This window comes from Marmota monax, unplaced genomic scaffold (genome assembly GCF_021218885.2).
Source record: "Marmota monax isolate L192 unplaced genomic scaffold, Marmota_monax_Labrador192_F-V1.1 WCK01_AAM20220418_F8-fsc00103, whole genome shotgun sequence".
Classification (NCBI taxonomy): Eukaryota; Metazoa; Chordata; class Mammalia; order Rodentia; family Sciuridae; genus Marmota; species Marmota monax.
In genome coordinates, this window is record NW_026694286.1 from 4077152 (window position 1) to 4093604 (window position 16453).

Here is a 16453-nt window from a genome sequence, read left to right on the forward strand (position 1 = left end):
AGGAAGAACTGGGGAGAAAGGGAGAAACTGGGCTGGAAGGAAAACAGGAGGGGAGAAGAGTTTTAGGAACCCAAATAAGCAAATCAATTTGTCTGGTAGAAGCCCCTGCACTGTGCAATGAAAGGTGCATTGACAAAATAAGGGGGGGAAATGTGCTGCAGAGGACCTTGCCTGCAATGCTGGTGTTTGAACTGGATCTCACGGGCAGTGGAAAGGCCACTGGAGTGTTTGCATCTTGCAAGATCTACAACAGAAATGCTTGGAAATGACGAAGGCCAGAAAAGCGCCAAAGATGATTTTTTTTTTTTTTTTGGTTTGAGCTAAAAAGGTATTTCTTCATGTAAATCTCCAGGTACAATTACTTGACTGCTAATTTTTTCTAAAGCCCCTCCTGTACCACCTTTTATATAATCATAGCTCCAGGCACCCTAAATAATCTTCAAAATCTTTCATTAGTAGGATTTATGTTATTGCAGCAAGAATCAGACACTCCTCCCTCTCTCTCTCTCTCTCTCTCTCTCTCTCTCTCTGTGTGTGTGTGTGTGTGTGTGTGTGTGTCTGTCTGTCTATACCAGATTCAGTCTCGAAAGTATTGTAAACAACTGCCATGAAACTTGCCGTTGTTGCCCAGTAGTGTCTACCATCCACTGATTCGCAAACTATCATAGATTTGCTACTTCCAGTGAAGGCAGTATTGGTAGCTACCACTCAGTGCTCATTAAGTTCCAAGCCCATAAACTAGATGCCTACCATGAAAATAAGATCAATCTTGCTTTGCATTGAAAAAGACAGAGAGATTAAGGAACTTGTCCAAAGTCACAAAGTGAGTAGAAGAACTAGAATCTGAATCTAACTCATGTTAGTCTATCTGGACCTAGAAAACTCCTGGAACATGAGTTGGCCACAATGATAGGCCAAAAGTCAATTCCTGCCCATTGCATTTTGGTAAATAGAGTTGTATTAGAATGCAGCTACTGGTTCATTAGTTCACTTTGTGTCTAGGGTCACTTTCACAAGTGAGCTCAGAAGTTGTAACAGCGATTTTATGGCTGACCAAACCTAAAATATTTACTATGTGGCTCTTTACAGGAAAAGTTTACTAACCCCTGTCCTGGAAATAAAAGAAAAAGTCCATAAGGTCAAAATACACATACAACATGTATGTTTTATCTTTTCTAAATATTGCTCTAATAACTGTTTAGTTATAGCTTATAATCAGACTTCAAAGGCAAAAACTAGGCTCTGACTCTATTTAATTTTTAGGTAACTTCTCCAAGTCTAATCAACAGTCTTTGAGATTTCCATGCTGACAAGTTGCATTCAGCTGAGATGAATTCTACCACTGAAAGACTCCTCATCTATCAGGGCATTCAGATGTGTGCACCATCAACTTTCATAGGAGGCAGAACAAGAAAGGGGCTGTCACAGGGAGATGAAGAAGGTGGGATCACAGAGCAAGTGGGGGGTCTTCTGCATGTAAAGTGGGAGAGATTAGGAAAGCTCTCAGGGGCTTTTTGAAAGAGGCTTCAAAACAAGGTTAACTGCAGAAAATGCAGAGGGGCCCCCAGGTGCAGAGCATGGTCCTGTGAAGTGTTAGGTGAGGAGAAGTGATGGGGCATGGGATGGGATGAGGTGGGGAGTGGAGCTGAGGACCACTGATGAGAACCGCAACATCTCTCTGCTTCCCTGTGTGCCTGTATGTTTGGATATACAAAGGTTTTAATCTACAGTACAGCAAAATGGGCCAACGAGCTGAGTCTATTAATCTAAAGAACTAATAAAATATGCTTAGTTTTTACCTAAGAAGTAATTAAACCTTGAAAAATATGGCAGTAGAAAACATACATAAACAATGATATATATATAAAAGGTTTACTTGGCATTATGTATAAGGAAAAATATTGGAAACCATTTTTCAATAGGGGAATGGGTTAAATGAAACAAGGTGGAATACTGTAGAACATCATACATTGTTAAGAATAAGGCATTGGCTCCATGTCTATTAATATGACAATGGATCCATGATATATTGTTAAACCCCCCAAACATGTTACAGATTAACAAAAAATGGCATGATTTTCAAAAAGAGCTAAAGTATATCTACATGTCCATAGGTAGACACAGAAACTAAAGAGGTATTGCAAGTGTGTGACAATCTGTTGATACCAGCCACCTCAGTTTCTATCACCAAAGTTGTAAAGCAATAAATGAGAGATTATTAAATTTTTAAAAAATCCATTACTTGAATAATTAACATGGGCATTTTCTTAAATTTTTACAAGCTTCCAAGTTATGCTGTTTTATAGAAAAAGGTCTAGATATTATTAATGTTTTTAATTGTTTTCTTTTTATTCATCCATATTTTCTAATTTTCCTATAATAAACAAGCATCATTTTAGTAATGAGAAAAAAAGTTAAATGTCCCAACTTTACTACTAACCATGAATGGAAAATAATTATTTTGAAGCTGATTAAGTATGTAGATGAGAAAAAAATGCCTGTTGGTGCCCAGATAGCAGAATTTTGTTTTTCTAGGGTATAAGAGCACTAATATTTCCTTTTGCAAGGAACCACGGAGATTTTAGGACACAATGTTCTTCGGAATTTAATTACTAAGAGCCTGTCCAAGGCAGGATTCCAGAAATCCAGAGATTCACAATAAATTATAAGAATTAGCTCTGAAAAAATAAAAGAACCTATTAAGGCACATATCAGTTAATTTAAGTTTCAGCAGAACTATAAGTTTGTTTAGGAAATATGAAACAATACCCTAGCAGGTAGAACCCGATTAGGGCCAGGTCCTTCAGTTGCATGGGTTTCTCTCCAGGCTTCTGAGCTGGCCACTGAATGAGTGAGTGCTGATAGAGGGAGTAAATCAACGTGCCCTCTGCCAAGTCCACAGGACAAGGCCCATCCTGCCTGAGTTCCAATCCTTGTCCTGACACTTCTAAGCCTGGGTAACTTTCCTAAGAAAAGATAAGAATGGGGTTTTGCCTATTTTGTTCACTGCTATATCACAAGAGTTTGGAATAGGGCCTTTCTGATTATTTATTTAATGGATAAAAGTTGAATGAATGATTGAATGAGTATCTCTAAGTTCAGAAAGACTCAGAGTTATTCAGCTCTCCAAGTGCCAAAGCCAATTGTGTTCTGACATGGTCTTAATGTGGGGTTGGCAGTGATCTAGAACAGCAAACAGAACTGTGACCATTCAGAGAACCGAGTTGCCACCAACACTGTTCATGAAGGAACTTGACTCTTTGCCTTTGGTCTCATTTCCACGTTGAAGAAGTTGGATTAAACTTGAGTCTTTGCATGTGAGACTCTTACATTGGCACACCTGTCCAGAGGCTCCTTGGAGTCCCACTGGAGGTAGGGATGGGAGAGCCCTTCTCTGAATGGCCACAGGCTTCCCTTTAGAAGGTTTCCTTTTAGCCAGAATGCCCTAAAAGCCTAGAAGGATTTTGGGGTGTCTTGGTGTTTTGATCACTATGCTTTTGATCAAGGGGTTTAATCAGCTTATGAATCAGGTATTAACTAAATAAATAAAAGTCTAAATTCCTATGTTTGGTGCCAAGATGTGTCTTATACACAGCTAGAACTGGTCAAATTTCCATACTTTGAAATCAACAACTTTGGTGGGGGTCAAATTCAGCAATTTGGGGGTCTAGGGGATGCAATTCAGTGTTAGACTGCTTATCTAGCATGTGTAAGGCCCTGTTTGAACCCTCAGCACAGCTAAATAAATAAACTAATTAATTAAAAGTTTTATAAAAACAATAAAAAGACTTGGAACTATTATTATGATTGTTATACTACTATAACATCTTTCTCTCTCTGTCTACACACACATACACACACACGCACACCTGTATTCAGAATCATAAGCTTTTCATTCATGTCCATTCTATAGGTGAAGCAATTGAGACACTCAGAGGAAAATGAATGTCTATAGCTAAATCAAATAACTTAAGACATATACTTGGAATCTATGATGTGTAAAAAACAAAAATAAAGAACATTGGTTCCTCCCTTTGGCAGCCTACAGTCATTTTGAGAAAGAAGGTACACACACAAAGCAAGTATTGAAATGGTACACGCAGACACACACAGAAGTAAGCCACCCGTATGCAGCACAGATAGGAGGGACAGAGGAGAGCTGAGGGCAGGGGTGGGGCTCCCTTGTTTCTACATCCCAGGGCCAATCACTGTCCTGACACATCATGAGTGATTGTTCAAAATCTAGTTAATTCATTGAGTGACTAATAAATGTCAGGCTTTATATTATGTGTTGGAAACACATAGACATGTAAAATAGAATCTCTATCCTCAAGAAGCTTAGATAGGTGGGAATGGCTTAGAAATTGTCCAGAGATGAACCTTAAGGAAGGGAGAAGCTGCAGGCGGGGTAAACAAAGTACTCAGGATGGAACAAAGGTTTAAATGCCAGAGAGAAACAACACTGTGGATGTTGAGGGATGGGAACACTGAGCAGATTACATGCCCGAAGCATAGAATATATGTGAGAAGAAGTGAGAGAAAAGCCCGATGAATTAAAGAAAGTCCATTTACTTACTTGGAAGGTTAATATGTGGAAGAACCACCTAACTCTGTTATAACTCTGAGAATGGCTCTCATAGAAGGTATTTATGCTGCTGATAATTTGAATAATGGAACTAAACTTGTTAGCTCACAGCAGTACAATTTATTATCAGAATCATTAAAGGATGATTCCACTACGTACCATTCCCTCTGATTACCATAATTTCCTCCAGCCATTTCTATTACCAATACAGGCCTTCATGAACTGCATAAAATTTACAATACATCAGACACTGGGGAAAACAAGTGAGCTTTACTAGGCATTTTCTTAGGTTTTCCTAATAGCACTGACTGAGAATGACAGATATTTTAGACAACAGTGGTGCTATGAATTCAAACACCATGGTGAACTCTGCTTTGAGGAGGCAAAAGAGGTTATTAAACAACACTTAGGTGGGTGGGAAAAAGCCTGGAGAAAATGTCCTTCTCAGGCCTGAGGGAAAGAGCTAATGGATAATATAGGGGCAACTACATCCGGGGTAATTTTCTTTATGATGAAAATGTTTTAATGACTATAATTTTATTCTCGTTGCAGATAGAAGTCTTTTATATTATGATGAAATGTGTTCAAGATAGAACATTTTGTGTTATATATGGAATAAATAAGAATAAACACTTTGGGGAAAACATGGTAATATTCTTCCCCATGGGTAGTTCTATTTTCACAAAATGAGAAATACATGTTATAAGATGACCCTAAGAATTCTATATAGAACTAAAAAGTTGTCTAAGTAGAAACCCAGCCAGATCTTTTCAAAGCCTTTAAACCATCTTTATGTTATGCCGGAGTAGTTAAAATAGGGTTTGGAGTCCAGTAAATCTGCATTCAAATTCCAACCTTTCTACTGGCTATCTAGGTGACCGTGGATACTTTGCCTAACCTCTCTGAACCTTCAGGTGCCTTTACTGTACGATCACAATGAGATACCTTACCACACACAGGTTGTCATAAGGGTGAAATAAAATGAACAAGAGGATCTATATAAATTGTTTAGCTCAACAGAAGTGTGTGATATTGTTAGTAAGCATTTATTATTGGATGGAAATTGTATTGCATTGTTTCTTGTATGGAAATATGCTGGATTTAATTAGAAAACCAATGTTTGGGTTCCAGATCAGCAACACAAGGGTCCCTGTTTCCTTACCTACAAATGGCACTGCTATGAGAACAAAAACACCTGTTTTGCTCTAAACTGTTACACTACATAACATGTATTTTTGCCTATCGGGTTCAGACTCAAAGGAAGAAACTCAGGTGTTATGCTGTTTGCCTCCATTTAATGCACATAAATATACTACTATTAATTCTAGAAACCCAAAGAAAAATAAGATTTTTGTATAAGCATAAAATATATATTCAATAATTGTGACCCATTGTGAATCTGACTCCTGAAAATTATCATACCATGAATATCTGACTATTTTGAAGGTAAATCTTTGCAAACATGTAGTAGTATATAATCTACTCAAATTTAAAGCATGACCTTCTACTAAAAATATGAATGCATTTGGACTCTTTCCACTAGTAAATCATGCAGTGGAGCCATGAGCATGTTAACAATAGGCTCCTACAAATATTAAAATGAGAGCGGCCAGACCTTTTGAAAATAATCACAAAACTGAGACACAGTAAGGAAAAAACAAAATTCTCTAAATGGTCAGGTGATGCCTAATTGATTGTGAAAAAATGTTTAAAAATAATGTTTTTTTTTTTTCTTTTTCTTTTTTTTTGTGTATATGTGTGTGTGTGTGTGTATGTGTGTGTGTGTGTGTGTGTGGTGCTGGGGATGAACAGGGATGCCGGGGCCTTGCTTGCGAGGCAAGCACTCTACCAACTGAGGTATATTCCCAGCCCAGAATGTTACACTTTGCACTTGAATTATAAGAATTCTGGAGATTCTAAGGTGACAAATCGTATTTATACAAGAGATTACTGAAGGCTGTCCAGAGCTTGGGGAAGGATGAATCTGTAGTACTAATTGTCACCAACATAAACCCCTCCCTCATCCCATGAAAGAAACCAGGAAAAAATGACCTTTCTTCAACATGCAGGAGAGAAGAGATGAAACTAAAATCTTCTCCTTCCTCTCTAGGTTTGATATCTTGTGATTTCAAGAGCAAAAATTTGGGATAGAGGAATGGTAGTTTCAGAAAAGTCCTAGGAGAAAAACTGAGGAAGACTGAAACAGATCTTATCTGCTCATGGTCAGCCTATTTAACATCCCCTGGTGATTTCCTTGTTCTCCTTCTTCCTCAGCCTGGAATTCAAGGGTATGAACAATGTCATGGAGATGGGGTAGAAAGAGGGCTTAGACCGAGATTGCTATTGCTAATACTATGCATTTAAACACTATTAAGACAATTGGTTAGAAAAAAAGTGGACAACTACTTTAGAACAGGGATTGCACTAGTCTTGTGATTTGAAAGCCAAATGCTGTGCCTGCTACTCAGCTTCAACTATTCACACAGTTGTGTATGTGCATGAGAGAGGATAGGACACAATGGGAAAGGATGTAAGTTTTCTGCTCAGTTGTTAGCTAACATTTTCCACTGTTTCTTTTTACCTATCATAATTATACCTTATATATTTCAGTGCACAGCCCCTTCAAAAATGGCAAAGCACATACTATATCCTGAAAAGGGGCAATTCCTAAGACAAATAAGATGGGGAGAAAAGATTTTGCTGGAAAGAACAACTTAGCTAACCTCTGAGACAATATGACAGTGTTTTATTTTTTTTTTTAACAGCAGTTCAAAGATCTGCTTAGTCTCTGTGACTTTTGACATTGAGGATGAATATAGAAATATTTACAAGAGAGACTGACTTGGTTTTTATGTGGAAAAAAATACAACAGAATACAGCAAAAAGGATGAAGGCAAGTAGAAATACTGGTCTCTATGACTTGGAATAAATAAACTCAGTTCTTTAGGAAGAAAGAAGGGAAGGAGGGAGGGAGGAAGAAAAGTAGGAGGGAGGGAGGAAGGAAGGAAAGAAGGGAGGGTGGGAGGGAGGGAAGAGAAAATTTCTTCCCCAATTGGGAAATGGAAAGGACAAATAAGCTCTCAACTTCTTAAGTTGTAAACAGTGTGGGTGTGAACAGGCAGTAAAGAACAACTAGACCCTGTGAAGTTTCAACAAGAGGAGTGGGTGTGTACCAAATAATAAAAATGCAAGTTACAGACATAAAAATAGAGAGGAATGTGTATCCATAGGAAATAGACCATGCAACAAAGAGGAGGCTAAGCTGCAATCGTGTGCAGAGCCATCAAAACCAAACAAGCTATATAATAAAAACGAAATGTCACCTGAGTGTTCTAAAACATTTGTGTGGAAAAAAAATATCCACAGTCAAGGATGTAAAAAAAGTATATCCTACCAACCAAATTCTCTCAACCAAGAGGTAATCAGGTGGATCCTTGAGAATGGAGGGGCTCCTGCCCTGCTGGGATTGGGGTGCAAAAGGGCAGAAAGCTTTTCCAAAGGAAACTCTATACCTATGTGTTGAATGGAAAAACTGGCTCTAGGCTTAGGAGAAGGAAGCCTTCAAAGTTCACAGGTGGGGTCTTGATTCTGGAGACTCTGAACATGACTGCCTTTTGCCTATGGAAAACATCCACTTCTCACTTCTCTGTCTGGCTTTTCTTGGCTCAATCCTTGTCTGGTCTCCAGCTATTTGGTTAATGTTTGATTTACTATGTTTCCTAGCACAGAGTATGGAGTGCTTTGGTACAAGATGTTATTTAGACTGTTTGCTCATAAATAGTTTTAAAAAATATCAAATGAGATTGTATTTGCAATACTTTGGCAATTAATTATATGTAAATAAAAATTGAAAACTGATACTTAAAAGCATAAGTTTATATTAAGAGTCAAAAGGATGATGTGTTTCACAGGAAGAAGTCATATCAGGTACATCTGGATTAGAGATGACAAAGACGAGTGACAGGTATGAGAGGCAATCCTGATATGACTCAGCAGATACAAACAGCTCTGTGCCAAAAGAAAGAAAAAGAATAAAGATGTTTTCAAGACAAAGATGAATCTTTTAGAATTATATAGATGACACAATGCTTTCCATTGTTTATATACAATTTATATTACACAGAAAAAGGTAAATGAAAATATTTGAGGTTGAAGCAATAGAAAATATTGTGTTAAATGAACACCAAGGATTCGGTCAATTCTATGATCCAGTGAATGTATCAATACCCCCAAAATAAGAATAATTATTTTGAAGAAATAAAAGGAACCATTACAAGTAGCAAATTTGTTCTTTTACTTTTTGATCAGGTTCACTTTCTGGTACACATTTACAAAAAGTTTCTTACCTGGGCTGACTGTTTACTGTTTCATGTTTTCCACTGAAGTTCAAACTGTAGAGATTTTTCAATTTTGAATGTGAAGAGTCTGCTTCCAAATGTGCCTGTGTTTGTTCTCTCAGACGATCATGAAGTGTTGCCTCCTTTTTCAAGTTCATGTCCGAATAAGGGCAGCCAAAAGCACTGGTTTGTATAAAAATGAAAGCACAGTTGTCAGTTTATAGTGATAAATCAGCCATCCATTGTCACTGGAACAGACTCACTTTTAATATTTAAAAACTGAATAGAGACAGTCTTTTCTCATTGAGCACACTCAAAAGCAGTTTCTTTCATGCTGCTTTTTGAGAAAATCTCACATTCTAAAGTACAGACACTGGTCAGTAAATATTAAAGGTAGATTTATCAGCACATATGGCATTTACAATTTTGGAAATGGAAAAATCTAAGAATAGCATACAGATGTGCTTTGAATGGAGCTATGGAAATGTCATATGACACATGGCTCAGTTTGTATTCTCTAGTATTTATGCCCTGGCTTGACTACCTGCATCACCAAATGCTCTGCATAACTAAAAACATTTACCAGTGTCAGACTTTCATTTCTTTATATTCATGTATCCAGAAACACTGTCTCTGTGTTTCTGCTTAGCCCTCCTATAACTTACTGCAGGGTGTTTGTATTAGAATGTGCAGGAACACCTCATAGGTGAACTAGGAGAGTCGCATCAGATCGCTGGAATTTTTTGTCCCTTTAAATGTCAAGACTGAATCCTGGACGCTGTTGGAATCTAACAGCGGGTCACAGGCAAAAGGCTCTGCCAGGACAAATGATCCGGTCTCTTCCACAGGCTGCTAAGCTGTCTCCTTTATAACTGCATTCCCCTGTTCCTGTCTCCAGGACGGGGGCAAATCTTTGGGGCTGCTAGGAAAGAGCAGCCACTGCCAGGGAAAGTACAGACATGACAAGTCACCTGGGTACTCCTCTGGGGAGGGCACTCCTTGCTCTTGCTTCAGAGTTGCTACTTAGTGAAGTGGGAAAAGCAGATCCAACTCAGAAAAACTGCCATGACCATGAGAAATCACAAGACAGATGGACACACATCCAATATGTGTAGCTGCTATCACCACCACAGCATCATCACCCACTGCATCAAGAGGCACATGTGGCCAAACACAGCAACATCAAGGGAGCTGATGTTTTGGGAACTGACTTCCTATTCACTGTAAATTTGCTGATACACAGTACACAATAAATTCTTTATGAAAATATGAACGTTTTCTTTTGTTATTTTAAGGTCATAATAAAATATTATGGACAAAGCAAATGTTCGTCTATTTTAAGGTAGACTGAGTTTTCCAAGGAGCAATCTAACTTCAGAAAGACTTCACTGCCACTTATAACTGGAATGGATCTCTGGAATTGGGATGGATGGTTATGATGACATCAGCCTGACCCAACATGACACAGTGGCTGTACTGGAATTATGACTGAGTATCAAACTTTGCTACAGACATGAGGGCCCCTTTTCATGCATGTTCTATAAATGATAATAATTGGTATTGATCTACTGACTTATTCATCTGTTTGGTTATCAATTAAAAATCTGCTAACTGAGCACTTACTGTATGCTAGGCACTTCATATATATATATGAATATGTATATATATATATATTGCTATATATATATATATTGCTATATATATTGGTATATATATCAATAAATACAATTTATAATAAAAATAAAAAGCTACTTTTATTGAGTGTATAGTATCATCACAATATAAGATTTTATATCTATCATTTCTAATTACATATAGCTAATTACTTAAGGATAGTATTAACACATTCATTTTGTGGTAAGAAAAAAGGTTTACACAGTGTAACCAACTTTCCCAAAGCCTTTTAAGACTTTCTTGGGAAGCCCTGAAATAGATGGCTTAATTATTGTCACCAGTTCAGTGGGCAGAGGTGGGAAAAAGATTTTAACACCATCAACAAAAGGAACATGAAGGAAACCTTGGCATAATTCTTGTATAAAAAGAACCAGAGGCCTATATTCAAAGGCTAACACAGCACTGGGTGTGCCATGGTTTAATGGCTGAGGACAAACATCAGCATATGCAAGAGTCCTGAGATAAAGTGCTGCTTCTTGTACAACAGAGTAGGGTCAGCTATTTAAGATGCACCATATGAGATTTAAGAAAGAATTTTCTGCAGAGAAAAACTGAAAAATCATTATACTAAAGAGATTGAGAAATGTTTCTTCTTTTTTTCCCCCAGTACAACTGTGTTTTCATTAAGATACTGTTACTTTCCAGATATGGTGGTGCATGCCTGTAATTCCAGTGGCTCAGGAGACTGAGGCAGGAGGATCATGAGTTCAAAGCCAGCCTGGGCAAAAGCGGGGAAGTAAGCAACTCAATGAGACCCTGTCTCTAAATAAAATACAAAATAGGGCTGGAAATGTGGCTCAATGGTCAAATGCCCCCTGGCACACCCCACCAAAAAGATATTATTACTCAGAAGGTTTGTTGTCCATCTAATGCATACTCTCAATTTGAGATTTTTAAATGATCATATGGTGGTGCATTTTCTTTTTCTTAACTTCACATCATCACCCCAACTCATGCTGCACAGCATTTAATAAATAATCCTCAAGGTTTATTTACATGTCCAGCACTTGGATATTCTCTAGCTCAGTAGCTGCTTGTGTTGAAATTTTGTTCTCCTAGATCTTCATTCATAACCAGGCCCTCTAGCCATTTAATCATTAGCCTATATCCTAACTGCATTCTAGCCCCTCTTTGTCTCTTTGGCAATTATGGATGCAAAACCAAACAGACCTCCTGAAACATCACTAGAATAGAATAGTTCCTGACTCTATGAGGCAAGGCACGTAAGGACATGGCTCCAGATTATACAGAGCAGAAGTGAGTGTGAAGTTCAAAAGAATATATTAAATGACAAAAATCACTGTGCAGAAGAGGTGGGCCACAAATTTTGGGGAAGATGATAGAAAGTACAAAAGAAGAGGGTAGGAGGGGCTTTCAGATACAATTTCTGCAGCATTCTGAGCTTGGAACATGGCTCTGAGACTCTGCTGTGAGCCAGTTTCTATATTGCCACCCTGTGCTCATTTGTGTTCTTTGTAGACAGACAGTTATGTCCAAGAGATGGCATCCTAATGTTGGCCTGCCTTCTTGTAAATTCACACCTTTACTCGTGCATAGGTATATGCATGTATATATTTCAGAACGCCCATGATTCTGTATGAACCTACTCACATAGGGAAAGAAAGGACTGACGTGGAGGTTTAAAATACAATAAAGCATTTTAAACTTACTTTTGAAGCTCTGGATTTAGCCAAATGTTGGGGAAATATGGTTCTGGAAGACATACTCTCTTTACAAAATTTCTGACATAAGTTGGAATTCATGACTTAAAGCCCTGTTGGTTAAGGTAAATGTCAGTTTCTGATTGACAGGGAAGTACTACATTCAGATTTCAGATCATTATGGATGGATATAAGGAAGCTTAAATGCTGCAGGCTAGAGGGGGGTGCTGCATGGCAGAGTCTCTGCTGGATGCTTGGGTCTTTTCACTGAACAGCCCATCTTCATCCCTTATTTTTTAATATTTATTTTTTAGTTGTAGTTGGACACAATACCTTTATTTTGACCTATATGAAACTGCAGTTTTTAAACAGTTGAATATCAGGAGTTTCCTGTGGATCAACCAAACACTACCATAAATGTCAGCCCTAACCTCATCAATAGTCAAGCAGATGAATAGAGGTATATGTGAAATAAGAAAAAAAGATGCTAGACAGTTGCAGATAAGCTTTCAAAAGAGATTTTTTTTGATAGATCCTACGAGTCTTCTTATCTCCTGTTAGAAGGAAACAATTTAAAACACTAGTAATAATTTACAATGTTAATATCATAAAAATGATTGTTAATAACTATAATAAAACAGTGATAGTGTTTCTAGAATGTTTAAGTATAATTTCCAATAGCAGATGATAAATGGAAAAGTGAGCTGTTCCCGAATGTTCTGAGTTTCAATGAGGTCAGGATGTGGAAGACAGCCACATCCAGCAGCAGAGGCTGAGCCCATGTACTGGGTGCCAGGTCCAGGACCCCTCAGCCTGTGAATCCACCTTCCTTCCTTCACAGCAGGGCTATCTGAACCTGGGGTTAATGGGGCTTGCCATATTCCCAGAACCCATCCTGATCTGAGGCCAGAACTAAGCCCAGCTCTCTGTCCTCAAGGGCACAGGTGCCAGCAGTAGCAACAGCAGGAGCAGCAGCAGCAACAGCAGCAGTTCTGACCCCCTGAACACTGTGCAGGGCCTTGCTCAGAGTCCCTACCAATCTTGAGCACTCTGGGTCTTGGTCCTTGCTCCTAAATGCCTTCTTTGTTATTAGGACTAGAATTCAGGTGCCACACTGGTATAGAATCCTATGGTTCTATTTTTTTCTTGTCACCCCCTTCCCATTACGTAAGCTCCTTCCTTCCAATCCCAACCTAGGAAGCACTACTCCATCTCACATATACTGCCTGGCCAATCTCCTATGTGCTCCTCACTAAGAATTACTCCCTATGATGAGCTTCTCCAACTAATTGGAATCCCAGTCTTTGTCTTGGATTTTTCCCATATGGGGCCCAATTCTCACATCCTAGATGCTGATAACAGACTGATAAAGCCCCTTAACACCAGGTTATGCTCATCCAACGACATTTTCATTTTATATCAAAAATGTTTCAGTTTTTCCTACCTAAGCAGCAAATTTGATTCCTGTTTCTCAGACTAGCCTGCTCTTTTGAAAATAATGGGCCATGCTCTGTGAAATCCTAGAGCAAGGAGTTTGGACTATGAAGTTACAACTACATTGCCACAACTTACCTAATGGTAGCCTCCCAAAGCAAGTGCAGCTATAGCCTCAGGGTGGCTGGGATGGGATTTGTGCTCCAGAATCCTAGGCCAGTCCCTTCCTGCCTTGAGAAACCTCTAGGCCTAAGTCCCCTCTCATTCTCAAATGCTGATTCTCACTTTCTATGACGTAGCATTAAAAAGGTGGGGAGCATTACAAATGTAAGCAAAATGGCAAAGACAGATCAGCCTCTTGAGTGCTGTATTTCAGAACATAAATAAAAAATCCAGAAGTCAGCAGTATCTCAGGAAGTGTCAAGTTGTTGACAACATGTCTTCTGATCCTGAAAAGGGAAACAGCCTGAAATAGGCCCAAAATAGGAAAGCAGCTCCCGTGAGGAGCTCAGGTGCAGGAACACGACCTCGTACAGCCTGAGAATTAGAGATGCAGTTAGTTAGACTTCAAAGAATTCTGATCTAAATGCAACTAACCGTGTCCATGAGGACTACTGTGTTTTATATTTTAGTCTTACTTATTTTATCAGAGAATTATATATATTCTTTATTCTAGGAGGTAGACAAGACAACACTGGAGAGTCATGTCCTAGCTGGGAGGTTAGATTCTAAGTCACTGTGAGGGGGTGAATAGGAGGCATATTGATTTGGAGGATTTGGTGGAAGAGAAGGTCTGAGGGAGTTTGTCTCCCAGAGCCAAACAGGAGTGAGGAGGCACTGAATAGAAGCCTCAGCTAGATCAAAAGTGAGGGCCCTGAGACAAAGGAGCTAAGTGATGGAAATGGGAAGAAAACAGAGAAACATGCTGTCTGAGTTCATTGCCACCTCCCTGGGCTCTGATGGTAACAACAGTGTCATGCTACAGTATCAGGTGCCTACTGGGGATACTGGCCAAGTGCACCTTATCACTTGCTACTTAAGAAAAGCAACACATTGCCCCCAGGATACTCCCCAGTAAGACTTGATTCTGCTTGTATTCACTTCATGAAAATAACCCACCTCTTTGCAGAATCTTACTGTCTTTAATATGGGTAGTGTAACCTTACCCAGTGTAAGGATTTTAATGGACTGCTTTTATTCTTAAGAAAATATTGACTTCTTGACCAAATGACACAAGACATGATAAATACTAAAATGTAGATGATTGAAGTTGTATTAGAGCTAGAATGCTTCTCATAAAAACTTTTAAAAGCTAACATATGACTTACAGTGTTGCTAATTTTACTTCTTTGAGGATTAAGAGCAAGTACAAATGATACATGTTAGAATGTGGACCCAAGGGAGGAACATCATAGGTTTTTAGTACCTACTGAAAATGTAACACAATTTCTTACATTGTTCTTAAACAAAGATAGACAAACCCAAACTGGCATATATAAGAAAATTCTCAGGTCTCAGAGTCAATTTTTTTTTTTTTTTTTTTTTGAGACTGAGTCTGTCTCGATAAGTTGCTTAGGACCTCACTGAGTTGCTGAGGCTAGTCTCTAATTTGCGATCCTCCTGCCTCAGCATCTGGAGTCACTGGAAGTACTGCTGTGTGCCACAGTGCCAGGCACAGGATTAATTCTCTCCAAATTCCTATAGCTTTTAAAAAAAAGTTCTAATATATTTTTTTCTGAGATCAAATAACTTTCATTTATAAAATAGCTGATGTCTTTACTCATTGCTTTAGGTATTGTAAAACAGCACAGAGAGTAAGAAAAAAGTCTAAATATTTTTTAAATATATCATCAGTAGATTTAAAAGAAATCTACATATGTATGGAACTCAAAGGGTTTGAAAAGTTAGAAGAAAAACACTGGTTGTTAAAATATCCTCAGGTATATCAGCCTGTAACAACATCCTAGATGCTACAAACTCCACAAAAATAGCTAATTAGGAAGCTGGAAGATAATCACTAATTAAATTAAGCACAATAATTAACTTAATATAGTGTAAAAAGCATGGACTCAGAATTAGAGAAAACTTGCTTGAAGTACTAGCTCTAAACCACGGGCAAGTTAGTCAGCATTTTTGCTTTTCATTTCCTCATCTACAGAATGTTGATAACAATATCTTCCTTACATATTGAGGTAGATGTTGTTATCAACATATTTATCTCCAGGAATCCTTAAGAAAGCTTCTTAACATTAGAACCCTATTTGGGGACTTATACTTTTAGAAAGATGAATAGACATGCTTTTCTCTATTCCCTCCACATATTGAATGCACATATGCCAGCTATCAATACTCGGCCCTCTACATAAAGTGTTGTGTTTACATTGACACCATGAGCAGAATACAACTTCCATGTAACACACGAGTGTTACAAAGATGTCTATTCCATCTTTCTCAATGTGTAAGTCCCCAAATAAGGTTCTAATGTTAAGAAGCTTTCTTGAGGACTCCTCCTGGACCATGACCCTATCTGTACCTCTTTTTAAAGGAAGAACTAATCAACCAGAGCATCCAGTGAACCCTAAAGTAGCAAAAGAGGCTTTCAAGACAGGCCAAACTTAAGTTTCAATCTCACTGCTACTCTAGTACACACCACCTATAGCTCACAGTTTCCTCGTGTGTTACATGGAAATTGTATTCTGCTCATGGTGTCAATGTAAGCACAACACTGGATGTAGAGGGCCAAGTATTGGTAGCTGGCATAT

General features: G+C 38.3%; 1 protein-coding gene across 5 annotated transcripts in view; it reads right to left on the minus strand.

The window, feature by feature from the left end:
• L3mbtl4 (L3MBTL histone methyl-lysine binding protein 4) overlaps nt 1-16453 on the minus strand; it is a 485427-nt gene that overhangs the window by 126201 nt on the left and 342773 nt on the right. For all 5 annotated transcript variants that reach the window (XM_046467481.2, XM_058586451.1, XM_046467478.2 and 2 more), the window contains one exon: nt 8932-9105. In XM_046467481.2, the coding sequence (XP_046323437.1) occupies nt 8932-9105 (174 nt within the window). The remainder of the gene's footprint in view (nt 1-8931; nt 9106-16453) is intronic.